The sequence below is a fragment of the Gadus morhua genome, chromosome 20, assembly GCF_902167405.1.
Source record: "Gadus morhua chromosome 20, gadMor3.0, whole genome shotgun sequence".
NCBI classification, from domain to species: domain Eukaryota; kingdom Metazoa; phylum Chordata; class Actinopteri; order Gadiformes; family Gadidae; genus Gadus; species Gadus morhua.
Genome location: NC_044067.1, coordinates 11,156,274 through 11,175,642, shown reverse-complemented (window position 1 = coordinate 11,175,642; position 19,369 = coordinate 11,156,274). Strand labels below are relative to the sequence as shown.

The 19,369-nt window shown below is 45.2% G+C and overlaps 1 protein-coding gene across 2 annotated transcripts; it reads right to left on the bottom strand.

Annotated features, from left to right (window-relative positions):
- Positions 1 to 2,652: 2,652 nt before the first annotated feature.
- Positions 2,653 to 17,235, bottom strand: LOC115532738 (aryl hydrocarbon receptor). Of its 2 annotated transcripts, none has more exons than XM_030342610.1 (9): positions 16,397 to 17,235; positions 14,449 to 14,538; positions 12,447 to 12,558; positions 11,685 to 11,818; positions 11,171 to 11,373; positions 9,116 to 9,225; positions 8,643 to 8,784; positions 6,153 to 8,289; positions 2,653 to 4,939 (listed from the first exon to the last, which is right to left on the bottom strand). In XM_030342610.1, the coding sequence occupies exons 1-9, from the start codon at positions 16,478 to 16,480 to the stop codon at positions 4,832 to 4,834; spliced, it is 3,120 nt and encodes a 1,039-aa protein (XP_030198470.1). In that variant the 5' UTR covers positions 16,481 to 17,235; the 3' UTR covers positions 2,653 to 4,831. The 2 variants fall into 2 exon arrangements, with proteins under 2 accessions (XP_030198470.1, XP_030198469.1); XM_030342609.1 differs by having other exon boundaries at positions 12,438 to 12,558; positions 16,397 to 17,233.
- Positions 17,236 to 19,369: the final 2,134 nt, after the last annotated feature.

Here is a 19,369-nt window from a genome sequence, read left to right as displayed (position 1 = left end):
ACAGGACCAAAAGATATAGGCCACCATTCTGCAGGGGCTTCAGGGGCTCCACTTTGCTGCCTTGTATTGATTTGAGGCTGCTGTCGGTCATGTTGTCACGGCTCTGATAGAGGCAAGCGGTGAGCCCCTACTCAACCCCTACACACACATTAAAACGCACACACACACACAGACACACAGACACACAGACACACACACACACACACACACACACACACACACACACACACACACACACACACACACACACACACACACACACACACACACACACACACACACAAATGCTTATAGACACACACACACTGACACACACGCTGCTGAGTGTGGCGCAAACCTGGATGCGACATCTCCATAACTCAATGTTATGGTGTATCTATTATTAACTGTATTGTCATCGACTGTACATTGGCTCACCAGCCTTAAAGTACAACACCGTTTTGCAGTCTGCATACATTTTAATGAGACCGCAAACCAAATGAATACGTAATGGCCTGAAAGAGGCTGTAGACATCCCTGTCTGGTGGCATACCATAGATGTGTACCACACCATATGTAGGTCATTGGCGTCTGGCTGTCAATACAACACTCTAAGAAAAAGAAGTGATTTTACGTCAACCTGAGTCTGAGAACTCAAAACTTGTTTGCATGGGCCCTTATGAAAATACCTTTGCACACACACAGGGCCTACAGTGAGGTCGCTGTATGCATATATACACAGTGCACGCCCGTCGTCCACCAACGGGAAGGGCTGCTCGTACTTCCTCCTGGACGCCAGGTGGATGGACAGAGGGACTGGGCTGGGTCAGAGAAGCATCTGTGTGTGTGTGTGTGTGTGTGTGTGTGTGTGTGTGTGTGTGTGTGTGTGTGTGTGTGTGTGTGTGTGTGTGTGTGTGTGTGTGTGTGTGTGTGTGTGTGTGGAGGGGATAGGAAGTGGATGTGGGGCTGGAGAGGGGTGTTGTTGTACTGTGTGTGTGTGTTTGTGTAGGGTGGGGCGTGGGGTGGTAAAAGAGGTTCCGTGTTTGTTTGGACACAGGGACTCCCGTGGGACCGCCACAATGTCACTGCTGCCAATGCATTTTTCATGCTCCCATCGCTGGCACCGGGAGAGGGCAGAAAAGCCACTCCATCTTCGTCGCCGTTCTCCATGGTAAAACACACACAATCAAAACACAATCACACACTCACACAATGCAAGCACACACAAACATAACAAGACACACACGTGCATGCCCTCACACACACCTACATTCCCAAGAAAGTGCATGCATGAACGCAAACACACATTCACACACAGACCCACATGCATGCAAACACACACACACACACACACACACACACACACACACACACACACACACACACACACACACACACACACACACACACACACACACACACGTGTGACAGCAAGTGCATGTCCATCCCATGAACTGTCCTCTTGAGAAAGCCCCACCTCAACGAGGTGGGGCTTTCTCACCTCAACTTTGACAGCTTGATGTGTTGATAGTGCTGCTTGACCTCTCACAATGTCATCGTCCTCTATTTCTATTAGATGTTTGCATTGCCTTAACATGGAAAAAACTACAGCGGAACATAAAGTAAATCTTACAATAGTGGTCTATAATATAATGCTCGCACGCAAGCACACCAGCCCCCCTGCTCCCAACTAAAAGAGAGGCTTACTTTGGAAATAATCAAGTAAAGAAAAAAGAAAAAGAGAGAAAAATATCCATGTCTAGGACTTGTGGCTTTTGTAAGGGATAATTTAAACTCTGGCTTCCGTCCTAGTTTGGTTTGGAAAAAGCATTATATAAGCACATAATGTTATTTCATAAGAAAAATAAAATACAGTTTTAAGAAAATAACTGGTAGCTTCAGAAAATGTGAACCTTCACAAACTGAGTCACAAGACAGTTTAGCCCTGACCTTGAAACTTCTTCAATACCAAAAGGAATTTTCCAATTGATAATACTAACAATACTAAGACACATTTGAACTCTTTTAATAGTGATATCTTGCCAGCATGCTCTGTAAAATCTCTCTCTTTGTGTGATGGACTTTGAAGAACGCAGAGTGTTGAAATCAATGTCATACTCTGTAGATGAGCTCACGGCATTACACACACGGAATAAAATGAGAAGGGAAATGGTTGCAGGTTCAAACTTTGTTTTAAGTGTGCTGATTCACTGAGGACTCATGTATCACAGTCTGATCACGATGACTGATTGTTGCTTCCTATGAATAAGTGATGTGAAATTGGCCATGATGGTTTTAAGATTTCAGAACAACATTTTTTCCAGGCTCCCTTTTGTGTAATCATATTCGTCGTTAATTTCGAAACCATTTATGTTTACTTAGTTTTAGTTTTACATAGTTGTAAGTGGAAAAAGGGCTTACTAGATAATCAAAATTAACCTCGGCGCCCCCTAGTGATCCTAATGTTTATTGCATCGAGCAGCTGGATTACTTTAGGATTTACTGAGCCATCAACTATCGTTTTTAATTAACTATCAAAACCTTTCATGGCAATAAGGCTTGGTTTAGTATATATACCTGGAAGTCTGGAATTGACAGTGGTGCTTTAATTGGGTTAGAGTCATGAAATTACCCTCTGATTCATTCATAACATTTAAACGAAACACAAGTGCACATGGTAGCATAATGCAAATCATTGCAAATATATTTAATATGAAAAAAGAATTAAACAATTGTCAAAAGGCATGGTTATTTTCGGTATAGTATGTTACATAGTCTAATGTATAGTTGGCTAAATACAAGTGGTCTATATAATAAACTGTATAACTGTCGGGGGGGGGGGGGGGGGGGAGGGATGGTGGTTCACAAAGGAAAGGTTACTGTAGATTTTAGCAGATACAGAAACATAGAAAACGAATGCATAAAAACTCAGCGTGAATAGCACAATAATTCCCCAGTTTTCCATGTTATAATGGCTATAGCACGGGGCACAGTCAGAACAATGCACCAACGTCACGTTCAAACTGAATATCAAAGACATTTTGTAGTTTTTAAACAATTCGGCACGCTGACCATATGAACAAAACAAAACAATAACAGCTACGTAGGGGTTATGTTATGAGGGGTTTCAGCCCACTGGTTTGTCTTGCGCTGACTCCTTGCCATCAAGCACAATGAGCAAGTAGGTCAGAAGAAAAGAGGTCACATTGATCTGCTCTCCTGTTTTGAGAGGCACAAAATAGGGAGGAGGGGTTGGGGTCTATCTCATTGGCAATCACATGCCAAAAATGTGGGCAATACAAGGCACTCATACAGATCGATTCATTTATCTACCGACATACGCTGTTCGTTTTCAAAGCTTCCATTATTTATACGGTTGAAATAATGGACAGCTCTGTTGAGATGTCTTCGACTTGTCACTTTCCATGCCAGTTTCAAAGGCAAGAAAAGCATAAGCAAAAAGGTGTGGGGTTACATAGTCCTATAAGGCTCAGTGTGGGTATATAATACCAAATTAGTATTGAGAAGCATTGTAGGTAAATAAATAACATGACTATAGTTGCCACTTGGGATACATGATACCAATACTGACTTAGGGAGCAATACAAACTAAGACTAGTTAGTTTGAAGCTACATTATGTTTTTGCCTCTTTTATGGAAATCTAGGATGCTTCCGTCTACAAATGCGAGAAACATCAAGCTTTGATACTTTGATTTTGGGGCGAATTAATATTTGGTCTCACATTTTAGTGTTTGAGAAAATTGTAATATACTGATCGCCTTTATCTGGCTAGAGATAGCACGTACAAACAGTTATCAGTGCATCCCAAATTAACTTTTCTGAAACATTTCATCTACAGCACATAAACCAGAATTACATTTCCTTTTTTTTTTATAAAAACATGTATCACACAAAAAAAGCATTTTGTGCATGTCGGTGGATACAATTAATCAAGCCAAAACCGGACTAAATATGAAACAAAGTATAGTTGTTAATTGTTTTTTTTCCAGACACACACTTTGTTTCTTATGCTGCTTCTTATTGTATATAGATCAAGTGCAAGGTTACTCATTGACACAAACACAACAGACAATTAGGATGTTCAGGACACTGACAATAAAAAGACACAAATAAAGATTCCACAAATTAGACTTTTAACAAAGATATAAATCCTGTGTAAGTGTTTCATTCCAAAATGCTATATATACAGTGGGGCAAGGAGAAAAAACAAAAAACAAAGGCACTATCTTTTTTTTGTGTGTAAGGGGTTACACTTATTTGTCAGCTAGGTGGGATCTTTAGATCAACATGTTTCGTGATACTCACGAGTGTTCAATTAAATGAAAGCCACCATTTGGTATGAGCAGATGTGGCACTTTGTACATTTTAGAGAGGCCATTTTGGAATGAAATTCTTAATGTTTTCTTGAAAAAAAGCAAGATAAATTTCTCATCCTCTTTAAATGCATTTCATGCATTTAAAACGTGAGGGGTGATATTATCCATGGGTGACTTTAGTCCTTTAGGATTAGAGAAAAATAGACGACCTTCCGGATTGCCTTTAAAACTGAAGTCCTTTGGTAAAGAGGAGGAACTTAGCCAATGTCCCTAGCTGGCTCAAGTTCCTTCCTTAATAAATGCACTTGTGGCTTCATACTTCATTATTACTCAAGGCACACTGGCTACTGCTCTTTTTTTATACAGTACATAATATTAATTATAAGGATAACATTTTTTTGATGATCACATCTGAAGCGGCGTGGCCCAGCACTGATAAGGGCTTTGTTAAGTAAACGTTATCCATGCCCTCGCTCGCCCTCGCTGTGGTTTAAGGAGAGGATGCGTTTCAAACTCAGAAGTTGCAACAGTTGAGTTGTGACTGATCGGAAAAGTAAATATTTCCATCGACGAGGGGAGGTATGGCGAGCAGATCGTTGTCTTCAGTAGGGAGGCTCAGCATCTATTTTGGGAGAACAAAGTGAGTGTTTAGTAAGAGAGGGGCAAAATATGGAGTTAAGTTGCTATCCTCTGTCTTAAGGTACGAACACACCAAACGCGTATTCCGCGTACGACGCGTATAAAATCGGCAATTTTTCCATAGGGAACCATTGGTTTACGCGTGTATGAGCTGCGTACACGCGTTACATGCGCTAAAGCAACATTTTACCCGCGTATGAGCCGCGTACATATACGCGCGTACATATACGCGCGTACATATACGCGCGTACGCGAGGAGTTGAACCTTTTACGCTCATACGCATGACGATTAGCCGCGTTGCCCAATCAGCGTTGAGCTTGACCCGACGTCACTGGCAGAGAGTAGTGAGCTTGGACAGAAGCATACGGCCGACATCTTTCTTTATTCTGTGTGGAAATAGTAACATAGTTACGCCATTAAATGCTTTTATGGAAACATTTTTAGCGAGAAATGTGCATTTTACTTTCATAATGTTCGCTCGGTGAATGTGAAGGATGTTTGGTTTGATAGTTAAGACGAAGAGGGAACGCTCCGTTCACTTGCATGGACAGAGTCTCTGGTTACTAAGCAACCTCAACGTCTTGGCGGACTATATATCTGCTGATCAACACTACGAATGCTGGAAACACACCAGACACACCATGTGAAGTTATTTAACCCGATTATTGTTATTTATATCCGAGATTATTTAATCTAACCCGATCTAAACTCTATCACCCAAACACGGCGGCGTTTGAACGCTCCGTTCACTTGCATGGACATGGACTCATCTAGGCGCGTAGGAGCGTAGGCGCGTAGCTGCGTAGGACCATTTTTGACACAAAATGGTCAAGCAACATTTTAGCTGCGTTACGCACGTAAATCTTTACGCGGGTACGCGTTTGGTGTGTTCGTACCTTTAGCTCATAGTATACTGATTTGCAGACCATCATCCTTTTCATTTCATTCATAGCATTATCTAGGTAGAATGTTGTCTTTAACGAGATTGTGTACATTTTTTAAGGAGAGACGATGTTCAAGGTCCAGAAACCCCAGCTCATGTCTGAAAAACCGCTTCTCTACGCATTTTTTTACACTGAATCCTCGAGTTTGTTGTGTGAAGCCAAAGTTTCCCCACAGCTTGCACAATCTCAAACACAGGTCTCACCTAGAGCGTACAAACCAGGACGACGTGCGGCGGCGGCGGCGGGCTCACCTGTGTGTGTTTGTTGCCGTCCAGGTAATGCGGCATGGCTGCCATATCGTCTGGCGCGCCCGAGGAAATGTTAGCCGGCAGCAGCTGCCGCGGCGTCGCGCCAAAGGCGGCGTTCTCCTGGCCCGTGGCGGCGGTGCCCATCGGGGGCATGCCTTGGCCCTGGCCCCATTGGACGTAGCCCTTCGGAGGGCTCTGGTGCAGAGCCGGTGCCTCGTTGCCCCTCTGGCACAGCTGCATGGCGGGGACGAGCCCCGTGCCGTTGGCGCTGGCCAGGTTGCCGTTGGTGTGGGGGTGAGGGTGGCCGAGGGTGTGTGTGGCGGGAGGCGGGTGCAAGGGCTTGTCCAGCATGCAGCTGCTGGGATTGGTCCGCAGGGGGCCGGCCAGGCCTCGGTGCGGAGGAGGCTGGTTCATTCCGTTATAGTTCTGTGCCCAGAGGCCAGCGAGTCGCTGGCTCTCAAAGGCTTGGCTGTGGCTGCCAGCTGGCAGTGTGTGTGAATTCTGAGCCACGCTGGCATGGGCTAGAGGCTGATGCTGGCGCTGGAGGTCCGGCTGCCATTGCGGTGCTCTGTGGTTGCTGTGTGTTTGAAATGGGGCGCCGCCCTGCACCATGCAGTTGCCAGTAAAGAGAGCGCTGTTTTCGCTGGGATTGGCCGGCATGGAAAAGTCATTGTGAGGGAGGTTGGACGGCGCAGGGGCCACCACGTTGGGTGCCATGTGGACCGCCGGTTGCTGAATGGAACCCTGGAGAAAGTGTCCGTTGGCCCCCATGGGGGCTGCGGGCCCTCCGGTGAGGGGGCATGGCTGGAGGGACTGAGGCGACAGCGTCGTGGTGGACAGCGTCTGGTTGGGCAGCGTGTGGTTGGAGAGCATCTGGTTGGAGAGCATCTGGTTGGAGAGCATCTGGTTGGACAGCGTCTGGTTGGAGAGCATCTGGTTTGCCAGCGTCTGGTTGGACAGCGTCTGGTTGGACAGTGTCTGGTTGGACAGCGTCTGGTTGGAGAGCATCTGGTTTGCCAGCGTCTGGTTGGACAGCGTCTGCTTGGACGGCGTCTGGTTGGACAGCATCTGGTTGGACATCGCGTTGCCGGCCAGCCCTTGATAGTGGCTGATCGACGCCTGTCCACAAGGATCAAAGGTCCGCAGGTCGTTGCTGGCCAACGGCAACTTGGGAAGGTTGAGGCCCGGGAGGTTGACGGAGGGGTTGAAAAAGTCTGTGAGCAGCTGAGGGGTGGCGGAAAGCCGGGGGACGGCCTCAGGGATGGCGGGTCCATAATGGGAGAGTTTCTGAGTGCTGTTAAACAACGCCGGGGTTTGTGGGGGCAAGCCTTTGGCCGCTACGCTTGCCGGCCGGTTGTGCATGGGCTGCGGCGCCACCGCAGGGCTGAGGCCCTTGGCGTGGGAGACAGCGTTTGCGCCAACAGCAGGCGACTGAAACATCATCATGTCACAAGTGTCCCCGGAGCCAGAGTAGTGCGCCCTCTGACCGAAGAGGTCGGATTGATTATTGTTGACGGGCGAAAAGCAGCTAGACTGGCTCGTATTTAAATTAGCCTCTGCGATTTCCTTAAACAAAACATTGTCCACGTAGGCAAAAATGTCATTACTGAGCAGGCTCTCCAGCTCGTACTTGGTCTGGTCGGCGTTTTCGCCGTTCTCCTCCTGACTGAGCTTCTTGAGCGTGTTCTCCCACTCCATCAGCTCGCCGGCATCCACGTCCAGCCCCTCCAGGGCCGACACCAGCTCCCCGTTCTCCACGAAGTCCTCCAGGGCGTTCATCATGGCCGACACAGAAGTGACGCCCTCCTCCTTGATCATGTTCCCGCCGTCGTCCCCTTGCAGCCGCAGGGCCTGCCAGGGGTCGCTGGGCACGTTGACAAGCGCCCGGCTCTCCATGAACACCTGGTCCACCGGGAGCTGGGCCTCCGAGTCCTGCACATAGACGTTCTTGTCCTGGTTGAGGAAGCAGCCCAGTAAGCCGCCCACCTCCTCCTGCTGGCCGCTGGTGAAGCTTTGACTGGTCTCGATCTGCGTGACGTCAAGGCTGGGGCCCACCTCATAGAGCATGGCCTCCCCCGTGGTGAAGCTGAAGGGCAGCTGGAGCCGGCGCTGCCTGAGGTGCTCCTCTCCCTCGGCATTGCTGGAGAATGAGGCGAAGGGAAGTGACAATGAGCAACGCTGTTCGTGGGCAGGCTCCGTGTTGGAACAGGTTTGGAGGCATTTCTTTTCATTTCAAGTTCTGAAAAAACTCTAAGACCTCCCTTAAAATCGAATCGTACGTGTCATTTTATATGGGGAATTTGTTTAGCGTAAAATAAACATTTGTTTCGGTCCTACCACATATGGAGGTGTTAATCCTTTAGTTAATGCACCTTAGCCATGTTTATTTGTGCTAACACGAACCCTAACCGTATCTAATGCATTCTGTAAAGTTATTTTGCATGAGAGCTGCAGAGCTGGTGAATTGGGTAATCAAGGGATCACAACACTTACACTAAAGCTCTCTGGCGTGCAATGATGAAGTCCGGTCTCCCTCCTTTGTACACCAGCTTGGCGTTGGCCTGCACCCACACCCAGCCACTCGATTTGGACAGCAGTCGGAAAACACTCAGCCCACTCTCGCCTGTCTTTATCACTGTAACACAGATGGAGCACCAATAAATGAAGTTGCAAGTTTGTTACTATGTCGGGTTCTTTGTATTTCCAACTCATTGCTACACATGTGCTCTGTAAGGTTAACTGCAAAAAAAACTTGCGAATATGTTTTTTTTTAAACCTTAAAGATAGCTGAGGTTATATACAATTAGCATTTGCTAATAGTGTATGCCAATCATGCTAGTTAAAGTGCAACGCTGAAACACAGTAAGACAGTACTAATACATTTCCGTTATCAGAAACACACACATTAGCATTTCATATAAACGTATGGGTATTTCAGGTTTTTGAGGGGTGGCGTGCCAACATACTGCGTATGTGGTTGTCTGCGCAGTACATCATGTCAGCTGCATGGATGAACTGGTACCCCGAGCCTCGCATACACAACTCGAGCTCTGAGTAGCCGAGAACAACCTTCCCCCTGCAATGAAGAGGGAACAACAGGAGTTAGCGTTAGCATTAGCATTAAATAAACCTCAGTGAACCAACAGTTCAAGTAATCGGTGACTTAGTGAAACAAATTTACTTCAACAAAGAAGAGGTTATACATAACTTTTGGTGTGTGAAACAGAGCATTTATAACTAACTAACATATTGACTAATCAGATGGTCACGCACATTTACCATTAAAGTTTCTTAAGTTCTTAAAATAAGTGTAACATATGTCTTTGGAAATGAAGGAAAAGCTGAGTCCATCTTCAATATTATTGAGGAATAAGTTAAATGCAATGCATAAATAGTGAAGCGCCATCATTCCTTTATTCTAATACTTCATTCAATACAAATATATAATTACTTTTGATTGTTTGATAATCGTCTAAGCCTATTGCCAATAATTGAACACCAATGAACAACCTCAATCCTATTTTTAAACCTGGGACATTAGCAGGGACGGCTCCGACCAGGTACAGGCCCCGAGAAAATGGGACTGTCACAGGAAAACGAGACTTCTGGTCACCCAAAGCTAATTTCAACCCAGTGCTATGATAAAAAGTAAAGCACATCTCAGTGCTGTCCTCTCTGTACAGTATTTTAGGTCTGAGAAGGAACTTCTTCAACACAACTCTCTTTGTCTCTGTGTTTAATTATCGTCAAGGCTCACTTTAGTGACACACATGACAAACCCGACAACGGTTCTTTTCTTGCGCAACGGAAAACACAATTTCATGATCATTTAGGTCAGATGTCGAATGGCAGTATTCAAGACGTAATCGGGGGTAATAGGATTGCTCTGCAGCGACTAGACTGTGGGCGATGCTGTCTGTGCACTTAAGTAAACTTCATTCACATCATTGGAACAAAGTTAATCTCAAAACATTTTGTCAGCAAATTGGTAGATGAACTCAATGAAACATGGTCATTCCTTTTTTCTTCCCAGGTCAGGGTAACAAGGTAAAAATATCTTCAAATTAGACACACGCATCTTAAGCCAGAAACAGGAAACCGAGGGAGAGACATTGCGGCATGTGAGTCAAATCTTTTTCAACAAAATGAGTCAGGACCTTGTTATGTTCAGCTGCAGCTTTATGGGAAAACCTGCACCGTTTCACACTATGCAAAAAGGTTAAAACCTTCTAACTGTTTTATCTGGAGCAAGATAACTACATAAACATGCATAGCATTGGCAAACAAAGCAAAAAAATAAGTGGAACTTTGATTGTTAAATAAACAACGTTAATAAAGTTCACAGAGAGAAGAAACTCCATTGAATGGCTGACTGTAAAATACCCAACAGACCATTGTGTCTGAGAATTGATGTTTAAATAACCCCACACAGTAGTCAAGCCCCCTGAAAACCAGCACAAAAGAGATAATTTTATAGTGACTACATCTAGGATTTAACATTGATTGCTTTCAAGTAATTGCCAATGTATGCCGATAGGAAGAGGCTTTAAATCAACCTCGAAGATGAGATCTTCCCTAGCTCTCTCTGTAAAATAGCCTGTGGGATGATTTATATTTGATTTAAACTTGGCTACATTGCCGGAAAAAGGGAAGGAAGCGTCGTCTAAGCGCTCCCAAGTGTGCTAGTATACAGAGAAGAGCTAGCTTCAGCCAGTAACTTTTATTGTGCTGTTAGCTGCAGAGAATTGGACCCGTCAATAAGCACGTCACCGGCTATGATTAAATCACCTTTGTAGGTAGTGTAGGTCACTTACGGCCAAAGGGGTCAGTCATGAAAGGGGTTACTGAATCTTACACAGGGCACCTTTAAATAACATTGTTGTTGTTAGCCGTTTATTTTGTCCAATCAGCCACACCAATTGCCTCAGCTGTATCGGCTGCTGTGTCTGTGAATAGTTTGTGGTGTTTGTAGTGAGTATAGTCAGTCCAAAGCACACAGTTGAATACAACTATAGTGTCACCTGTTGTCGATGCCCATCGGGGTGAAGTCCAGCTGGTGCTTGGTCTGGAAGATGAGTGTTTTGGTCCTGATCTCCAGGATGGATGGAGTCTGGACGGGGACGGCGATGCTGAACAGGGCTAGCTGAGACTGGACCCGCGAGCCGTCCTCGCCCATCATGCTCTGGCCGTGGAGGTACTTCAGGCGCCCTTGGAATTTCAAAGCCTGGAGAGGAGGAGGAGGAGAAGCGTGCATATCAGTCAAAGACGGCTCTTCCTCCTCGGATCTGGTCTCGACACTTTCTCTGTTGTTAGGCTGCACATGATGAGACACTGGGATACAAGATTGGAATATAAAGTACAGCATCCATGCATTCCAATTTTGAACAAAAGAAAATAACATTTTGGTGATATAATGTAAATGCATATATTGCATATACAGACACACTGTGTGTGATAACCTGGTAGTAAAATTCCCACTGGCGCTATCGGGCAGTCTCACCGCAGGCACCATGCAAATGAGCCTCTTGTACCTACCAGGAAGCCAGAGGAGTTGTCCAGGAGACAGCGGAAACGGCAGACGAAGCTCCGCTCCAGGAAGGAGGAGTTCTCCGGGGGGAGTCTCTCGGGGTCATACTTCACCTGGTCGCTGCTGCACTGCAAGGCCGACACTAACAGACAGGGGCAGGGGGAGGGGAGCACAATAACAAGTATGATTCATGATTCGCAATGAACTCTGGTGACATGTTCACCGCTGTTAATTCACCTGCCATCTGTGTTGAGTTTTTTTTGGTGATTAGATGCTTTTATTTTTATTTATAAGAACAAATAAGATACGTATGCTACATAAAAAGCAAAGCAAAAGCAAATAAAAGAACCCTAATAAAAATAAAGACGGAACATAAAACAAATTTAAATGAAACTACACCGCAGCCATCAACTCTGCTCTGCTCATTTATTCTCCTCTAATCAAAGAATAAAACCTTTCTATGGACCTATGGCTTAATCAACAGAGTGTTTTTTTGTTTTTGTTTTGGTGGAAAATAGGGGTGGATAATGGTAGACACAAGGGAGCTATGATGTAGAGGTCAGGTGGAGCCGACAGGAAATCAAGCAATACAAGGGGTTTCATTATGACATTATTCTACAATAGCTTTCATCAAAAGCAACGGCTAGGCCGTAGTCAGTTTGAATACAAAGGTTTTTATGCAGAAAAAGAAGAAGTGACTCTGTTAACGGAAACGGTGTGGTGGTGGTGGGAGGGTGGAAAAGGTCCAGAGTTCAACATACCGTCTCCACCTTGTTCTGTTGCATAGAGTTTGGGGTTGAGAGCGAAGTGAAGCTGCTCTCTGAACATGCCCCGGTCATCTGTGTGGATGAGCTCGTACACACTCTGGTGGACCACGTCCGACTGCAAAGTGCCCAGGTGGACGACACAGCACATTGTCATGGCTGGGAAATATCTAGCATTTGTCATATTTGTCACTTTTAAAGTCATCCGTCATTAATTATACCAACCCCATTGTTGTATATAATAAATCATATATATTTATATATACATTGTTCATGCTACATTCAGCACAAGCCAGGGGTACTCTTCGGGGCAAACGGAGAGTAATTCATGCATTTATTTTCTGTGCGAACCATCTCATTGTCAAAGGTTGTCTTCTTGCAACTACAGATTGAAGACATTCACTCAAAATCTCTTCTCCTATCCCAACTTATTTGATACCAACAAGCTCATGTATATCACATTTGTACTCTATACTTTAAGTTCTACCCAGCTCCCTTCCTTCCCCACCCTTTGTGTAGGTTTTCAAGCACAAAGTCAAACACATACAGAAGCCTGAAAGGCCGCAGCCCATTTCAAGAGAAAGAGGTTCTATGAGGTTTTTGGTTTGGCAGAGGATCGGCATTTTTTAACCATGAGAAAAGCATTGCGTCGTCACATACACATATTTCCTTCTCCAGGTGAAGCACAATGCTCTTCTTGCGACCATATAAATGGGAAGGTTTGCTCGCGGGAGTTACATTTTTTCATTGAAGCCTAATAGCAAGCACTTGAAATGTTTACACTACAAATTTATAGCTTTGTGTTACAAATGACTAACTTGACAAAACTTGTTCCGATTTTATAGGGACACTAGGGATGGGGCTTGGCCACGTCGGTCTGGTCGAGCGGTGATTATACTGGCGGCGGATGGTGCATCTGGTGTGGGTTAGACAACATGAGCAGCAGCTTCTTCCTTTGAGATTGTCACAGACCACTAACAATGAACCATCATGGTCAGCTGTCAGCAGAGAGCAGAGTGAAGCCCGACACATGAATCACGCAGAGCCTTCCTCGTGAGATGAGAAGAACCAAGGGGCTATCGCTCCTGTCGGCCATTTTGATAGCTCTCACTAAACAACACAGTTTTTCGTAACTTTTATTTGGCAACATTTTTGTAATTTATTCTTATTCAAACAGACTTTTACCGCACTGCATTACAAAGGTTGCTGGGGAGAGACGTTTATACTCAGAAACGGCGCAAGGAACCATGAAATTGTATTTTCTGGATAATTTAGTGCTTGCTTTCAAAAGTGGAAGTGTCTATCACGTAGGTCACTGTGCACAGTGTACATTACCGCAACAGAGAGAGAGGGTCTAACCCCAAGATTGCATAACAACGTTATTGTGGGTTTTGTGTGGCAGTGCAGATGCAGGAGAGATAATGAAAGAAGACAGAGATAATTACAAACACATGGGCCGTAGTACAACATACTGTGTATTCATAATGGACTACCCCTACGAACGAACACATGTTGGATCCTGCCCTGTCTTTGGAATAAAAATACATTTGTGATTGAGCTGTGCCCCCTGTAATAATTACCACAAAGAGATTAAAGTGAGATTGTAGATTGACTACAAGGCATTTCCCTCAACACCTGCCTATTTTGACTAGATAACAGGTGATAGCATTGCAGAATCCCTGCTTTGTGAGGAATGAAACATCTGGACTTATCCCAATTCTACTTTTACTCTTTCAATAATATTTGGCCCCAATTTTCACCTATTAATTAGAAAGTATAACATTTTCATACTTGAATTTGTACTAATCTTACCTATCCAGACCGAGAAAAGTAAAAACTACTTTCATCTATCTAACTTCTGAATTCTCAACTACCCTTCCAACTTGGAAGAGTGTCACTTTTACCTCTTTGCTAACATCCCATGGTGAGCATTGCACTACGGTTTAGAGACCTATGCATGGTCAGTGAGCCCATCCCGACGTCGTGGCGTGTGGCCTGCCCTTCTTACCTGATGGAAGCCCAGGTAGTCTTGGATTGTGGAAGAGGAGTAGAAGACCAATCCCTCAGCGGTGACCACGATCACGAAGCCGTTCAACGCCTGAATGTGGAAACAGAGAGAAGCAGGTAGATCAGATGAGCACACATAAGAGTAGACTATAGGCTTTGCGTGCGCACGCATGTCCACATACACACACACACACACAAAGCTATGCACACGTGAACCAACGCACACACACACACACACACACACACACACACACACACACACACACACACACACACACACACACACACACACACACACACACACACACACACACACAAACGAGCAGCTATGCACACATGAACACACAAACACACATGCACACAAACACCTGCATTCTAACGCAACAACAAAAGCAACCACCACAACAATAAAATAAAAAACAAAAAACGCATCAACAAAAATGACATCAATCTCCATCGGTCGAATTCCATTCTGGAGCTTATTTCTTAACCCAGATTGTCATTGAGCAACGCCTGGTGGAAGACGCTGTGTTTGCACGTTGTTAACTCTGGCGCGCTACACTCTTGTTTAACCTCCAGCAGGGCTTTCATTAACGGCAGCTTCTCATGGGCCTTTTGTCCAGGACAGCTGACGACTCCACTGTGCTCAGCAGTGCGAGAGCAAAGCCAAACATGCCGCTCAACGGCAAATGTCAAAAAAAATAAAAAAAGCAAAAGAATATGCACCTGACACATGAGTGTGAGTCAACAACGCGCCGTCCTCTGAACAGAGGTTTTTGTCAAAACTCACGGACCAAGGCGGGCCCGCTTGGCAAGTGACACCAAAGCAGTATGTTACACCTGTCATAACTTCCTGATGAGCGGAGGTGTATGGATCAAGCCGTGACTGCCCGGCGGATTAGCGCGCAAATAAACAACAAGGGCCCCACTGGTTTCATAGCACATTTGCCAGCTAGAAGCTAGCGAGCTACATTAGTGTATACAGGTTTATCTTTCTTTTGTTTTAATTAAACATATGTATAGATGTTTACTTTAATATAAGCAGCCTATATGTAGACTAGACCAGACTTAGCTTTGGTTTATATTTGGTTTTAGATTAGATTTATCTATATCTATAAAAACAAAAACGAAAAAATATGCAAACAAAAAAAAAATAAAAAAAAATATTATTTAGAATGGAATTTGATGCACAGATATCAGAGTCCATTGGTGTGTCTATTCGCAGCAGCCGGCTTTAGTAGGGACGAGATGGCCCTCCGGTTCCTGTCAAACAGGATAATGTAAAGTGTCGTTTGGAGGTGATTGCTTAGATTACGGTGGGAAGAACCAGTTGTAACAGTTGTGAAACCTTTCAGTCCTGTTTTTGTTTTTTGGTGTTTTTTTACGACGATTGTGTTTCCCAACCTGGCAATCTATAGAGGAAGCAAAGTTACACCCAAAGCCAAAACCAAGCTGAACTGGTTTTTGCAATGGCCCTCCTCAGGACACCGTGTGTATTTTGTACACGTGACATGGACGCATAATCGGTCCAATGTGCCACATTTGCCTCAACTGTAAGGAAGCGGAATAGGGCCAAGTATGCTACCCGCAGTTGAATAATATCAATATGAGTTGGGACCTGCCTCGGACCAGAATAAATACATGATGATTTCAAGTACTTTCACAACTTTTCTGTACAATTGTCTGTATGCAGCCGAGTGTGAGTGTTGAGTTAGCCAATAGCAGCCACCCAGCACCTTCTTAGTAATATATGTATATAATATTGCATTCTCTCATTATGAGAAGCATGATGAAATCGAGAATAAAACCCCACCCCTCATCTGTGTGTGTGTGTGTCTGTGTGTGTGTGTGTGTGTGTGTGTGTGTGTGTGTGTGTGTGTGTGTGTGTGTGTGTGTGTGCGTGTGTGTGTGTGTGTGCGTGTGTGTGTGCGTGTGCGTGGAGGGGTTACCTGGAGCAGGAGATCGCCCTCAGATAGGGCGGCGACGTCCACGCCATTCCGGCCCTGTCCATTCGGGCCATTGTGCTTCTTCATGGTGGCTGGAGGATTAAAAAAGGAAGGAGATAGTGGGGTGGGGGTGAGGGAGGGGGAGATAGAGGGAGGGAAAACTTTAATACGCTTTCGTAAACCCTTTTTTTACACAGGATTTCCCATGTGCCTTTGCCCGTTTGACTTTAGGTAACCCCCTCTCTACAAAAGGTGTATTGTTTTTGAGGCGATGGAATATGCATATGTAGGTGTGTGTGTACGCACGTGTGTTTGTGTTGGTGTGAAGAGGGGTGGTGTGATGAAGGCTATGAGATAGATGGGATTATCTAAACACCTGTTCTCTCCGCCACATGCACCCAATTTCTTTTCGTTACTGTCCTCACTGAATTCGTCCAATCACGCTGTACCGTCAGCCAACCCTGACGGGCTGTTTATCTCCCTTATCGCCCTCCGCCCCCCCGCCTCCCCCCTCTCCTCCCCCACCCACACCTGCTTCATGTAAACACTCAATCGTCGTCACCCTCTCATTTCCTGGCCTTCACTTTCATGATGTCACGCCTCCCGCGTCAAACCGTTCAGTTTTAACGTCTACAGAAAACACAGCCATAAACACACACACACCATACAGACGCTAATCTACAAGGGTGACGTCAACGCGAGCACAAGACCAAGGACTCCACAGACACACACAAACAGCAGACACCAGTTGATGCATGTTGTACTCCCTCTTCATCATCCCCCTGCTCCCTTGTGCTATACACACACACACACACACACACACACACACACACACACACACACACACACACAAACACACACACACACACACACACACACACACACACACACACACACACACACACACACACACACACACAAACACACATATTACGCACACACTGAGGCATGTGATTTGAGTAATGTATATTGCTTCACTTCCTTCTACATAAAAAATAAAACTGCATATACTGTGCACACATATATATATATATATGTGCATTTATATTCTTTATTCTGTAAACGATTTGTCCAATGATCTGGCTGATGGTTGAAGAGCTTTTTCCAGTAGCAGGGGAACAGAGGATTCAGGAAACCGTTCTTCTGACCGACATTTTGTTATAATACTTTTTTTTTTACAAACTGTGAGGTACTGGAGTCAACAACAGAAAAAAGGGAAATTCCCATTCCCCAAAGCATGAGCCCTAGTAGCGTAACCACCACCCCATCCAACTCAATCCTAGTATTGTTTCATAACAACGTATTCTAAACAATAATATCTTCTGTATTCATGCTTTTTATTCTACTTAGGCTCTATTCCACAATCTTTCAACAATAAAACAGCGCTATTATTGCAATAAAACCTCAAAAAAATGTAGTTACCTCCATGTTGGAGTAATTGCTTCCCTAAAGTGCCTGCTTGTGTGTTCATGTGTGTGTGTGTGTCAATTTTCAAGTGTGTGTGCTTGCGTACGTGCATGTGCAAATGGCAGTGTTGAGTCCACTGGTAAATGACTAATAACCTAAAATGGTCATATCTGGGTTTCACAAGACATCGGCCTCACAAGACAACTTTAGAGGATGTGTGAAGTACAGGCGCTGTACCAAAAATATGATTGAGATCACAACCTTGTTTCCACCTCGGTCGCACGGATTGAGACGCTTGGCTAATTTGACTGTCTGCCACTACGCAACCCAGGGCTCGGAAAAAACACCAGCCCCCAGTGAGAAGGCTGAGAGCGACCCACAGGCACTCTGTGGATTCTTTTAGGTGATTAGCGCTACCAGAGGACCCTTCCCAATTGTTACCGGCTCCTTCATACGAGTCCAATACTAGTCGCTGCAATGTCGCCGACTGGTAGTAGCCTACATCAAGGACCGTGGGGCTCTTGTATGTCTCTTGTAACACGCACGCACGCACGCATGCACGCACGCACGTACGCACGCACGCAGACACACACACACACACACACACACACACACACACACACACACACACACACACACACACACACACACACACACACACACACACACACACACACACACACACAAACACCTTTACCTGAGTGGTATCCTAGCCAAGTAACAAGAGAACAAAGGTTTGTTTAGACAGCCAGTTCCAGTAAAAGAGGGATTACAAAAGACACAGTTTTGGGAAGGCTGTCAAGGTCGGAAAGCACATAAAAAAAACAGCATTTTTTATTCGTCAGGGCTATGGCCAGTAAGGGCAAACCGAGCTTTGGCAGGATGTGAAAGAGAGCGGGGGAGGGGCGGAGGGAGAGAGAGAGAGAGAGAGAGAGAGAGAGAGAGAGAGAGAGAGAGAGAGAGAGAGAGAGAGAGAGAGAGAGAGAGAGAGAGAGAGAGAGAGAGAGAGAGAGAGAGAGAGAGAGAGAGAGAGAGAGAGAGGAGAGAGAGAGAGAGAGAGAGAGAGAGAGAGAGAGAGAGAGAGAGAGAGAGAGAGAGAGAGAGAGAGAGAGAGAGAGGAAGAGAGAGAGAGAGAGAGAGAGAGAGAGAGAGAGAGAGAGAGAGAGAGAGAGAGAGAGGGGGAGAGAGAGAGAGAAAGAGAGAGAGAGGGAGAGAGAGAGAGGGAGAGACAGAGCGAGAGACAGAGAGACAGAGGGAGAGAGAGAGAGGGAGAGACAGAGCGAGAGACAGAGAGACAGAGAGACAGAGAGACAGAGGCAGAGATAAAGACGCAGAGAGAGAGAGAGAGAGGCAAAAATAGAGACAGAGAGAGAGAGAGAGAGACGGCCAGATATAGAAAGCGAGAGAGAGAGAAAGTGTTAAAGACAGAGAGAAAGAGAAAAGAGGGAGAGAGAGGGTGAGAGACTGAGAGAGATGTAGAGAAAGAGATGGGCGAAAGACAAAAAGAGACAAATACATGTGCGAGAGAGAGAGCGGGAGACAGATACACTGAAAGACAAATGCGTCAGA

What these genes read in the sequence shown, in the direction of transcription:
- LOC115532738 (XM_030342609.1), bottom strand. Translation starts at nt 16,480, where the DNA reads ATGAAGAAGCACAATGGCCCGAATGGACAGGGCCGGAATGGCGTGGAC. An exon ending in ACAACTCCTCTGGCTTCCTG is followed by an intron (nt 11,374 to 11,684) that starts GTAGGTACAAGA and finishes CCTCCTCTCCAG; the next exon opens with GCTTTGAAATTCCAAGGGCG. An exon ending in ACGGCAACAAACACACACAG is followed by an intron (nt 4,940 to 6,152) that starts GTGAGCCCGCCG and finishes CTCCCAAAATAG; the next exon opens with ATGCTGAGCCTCCCTACTGA.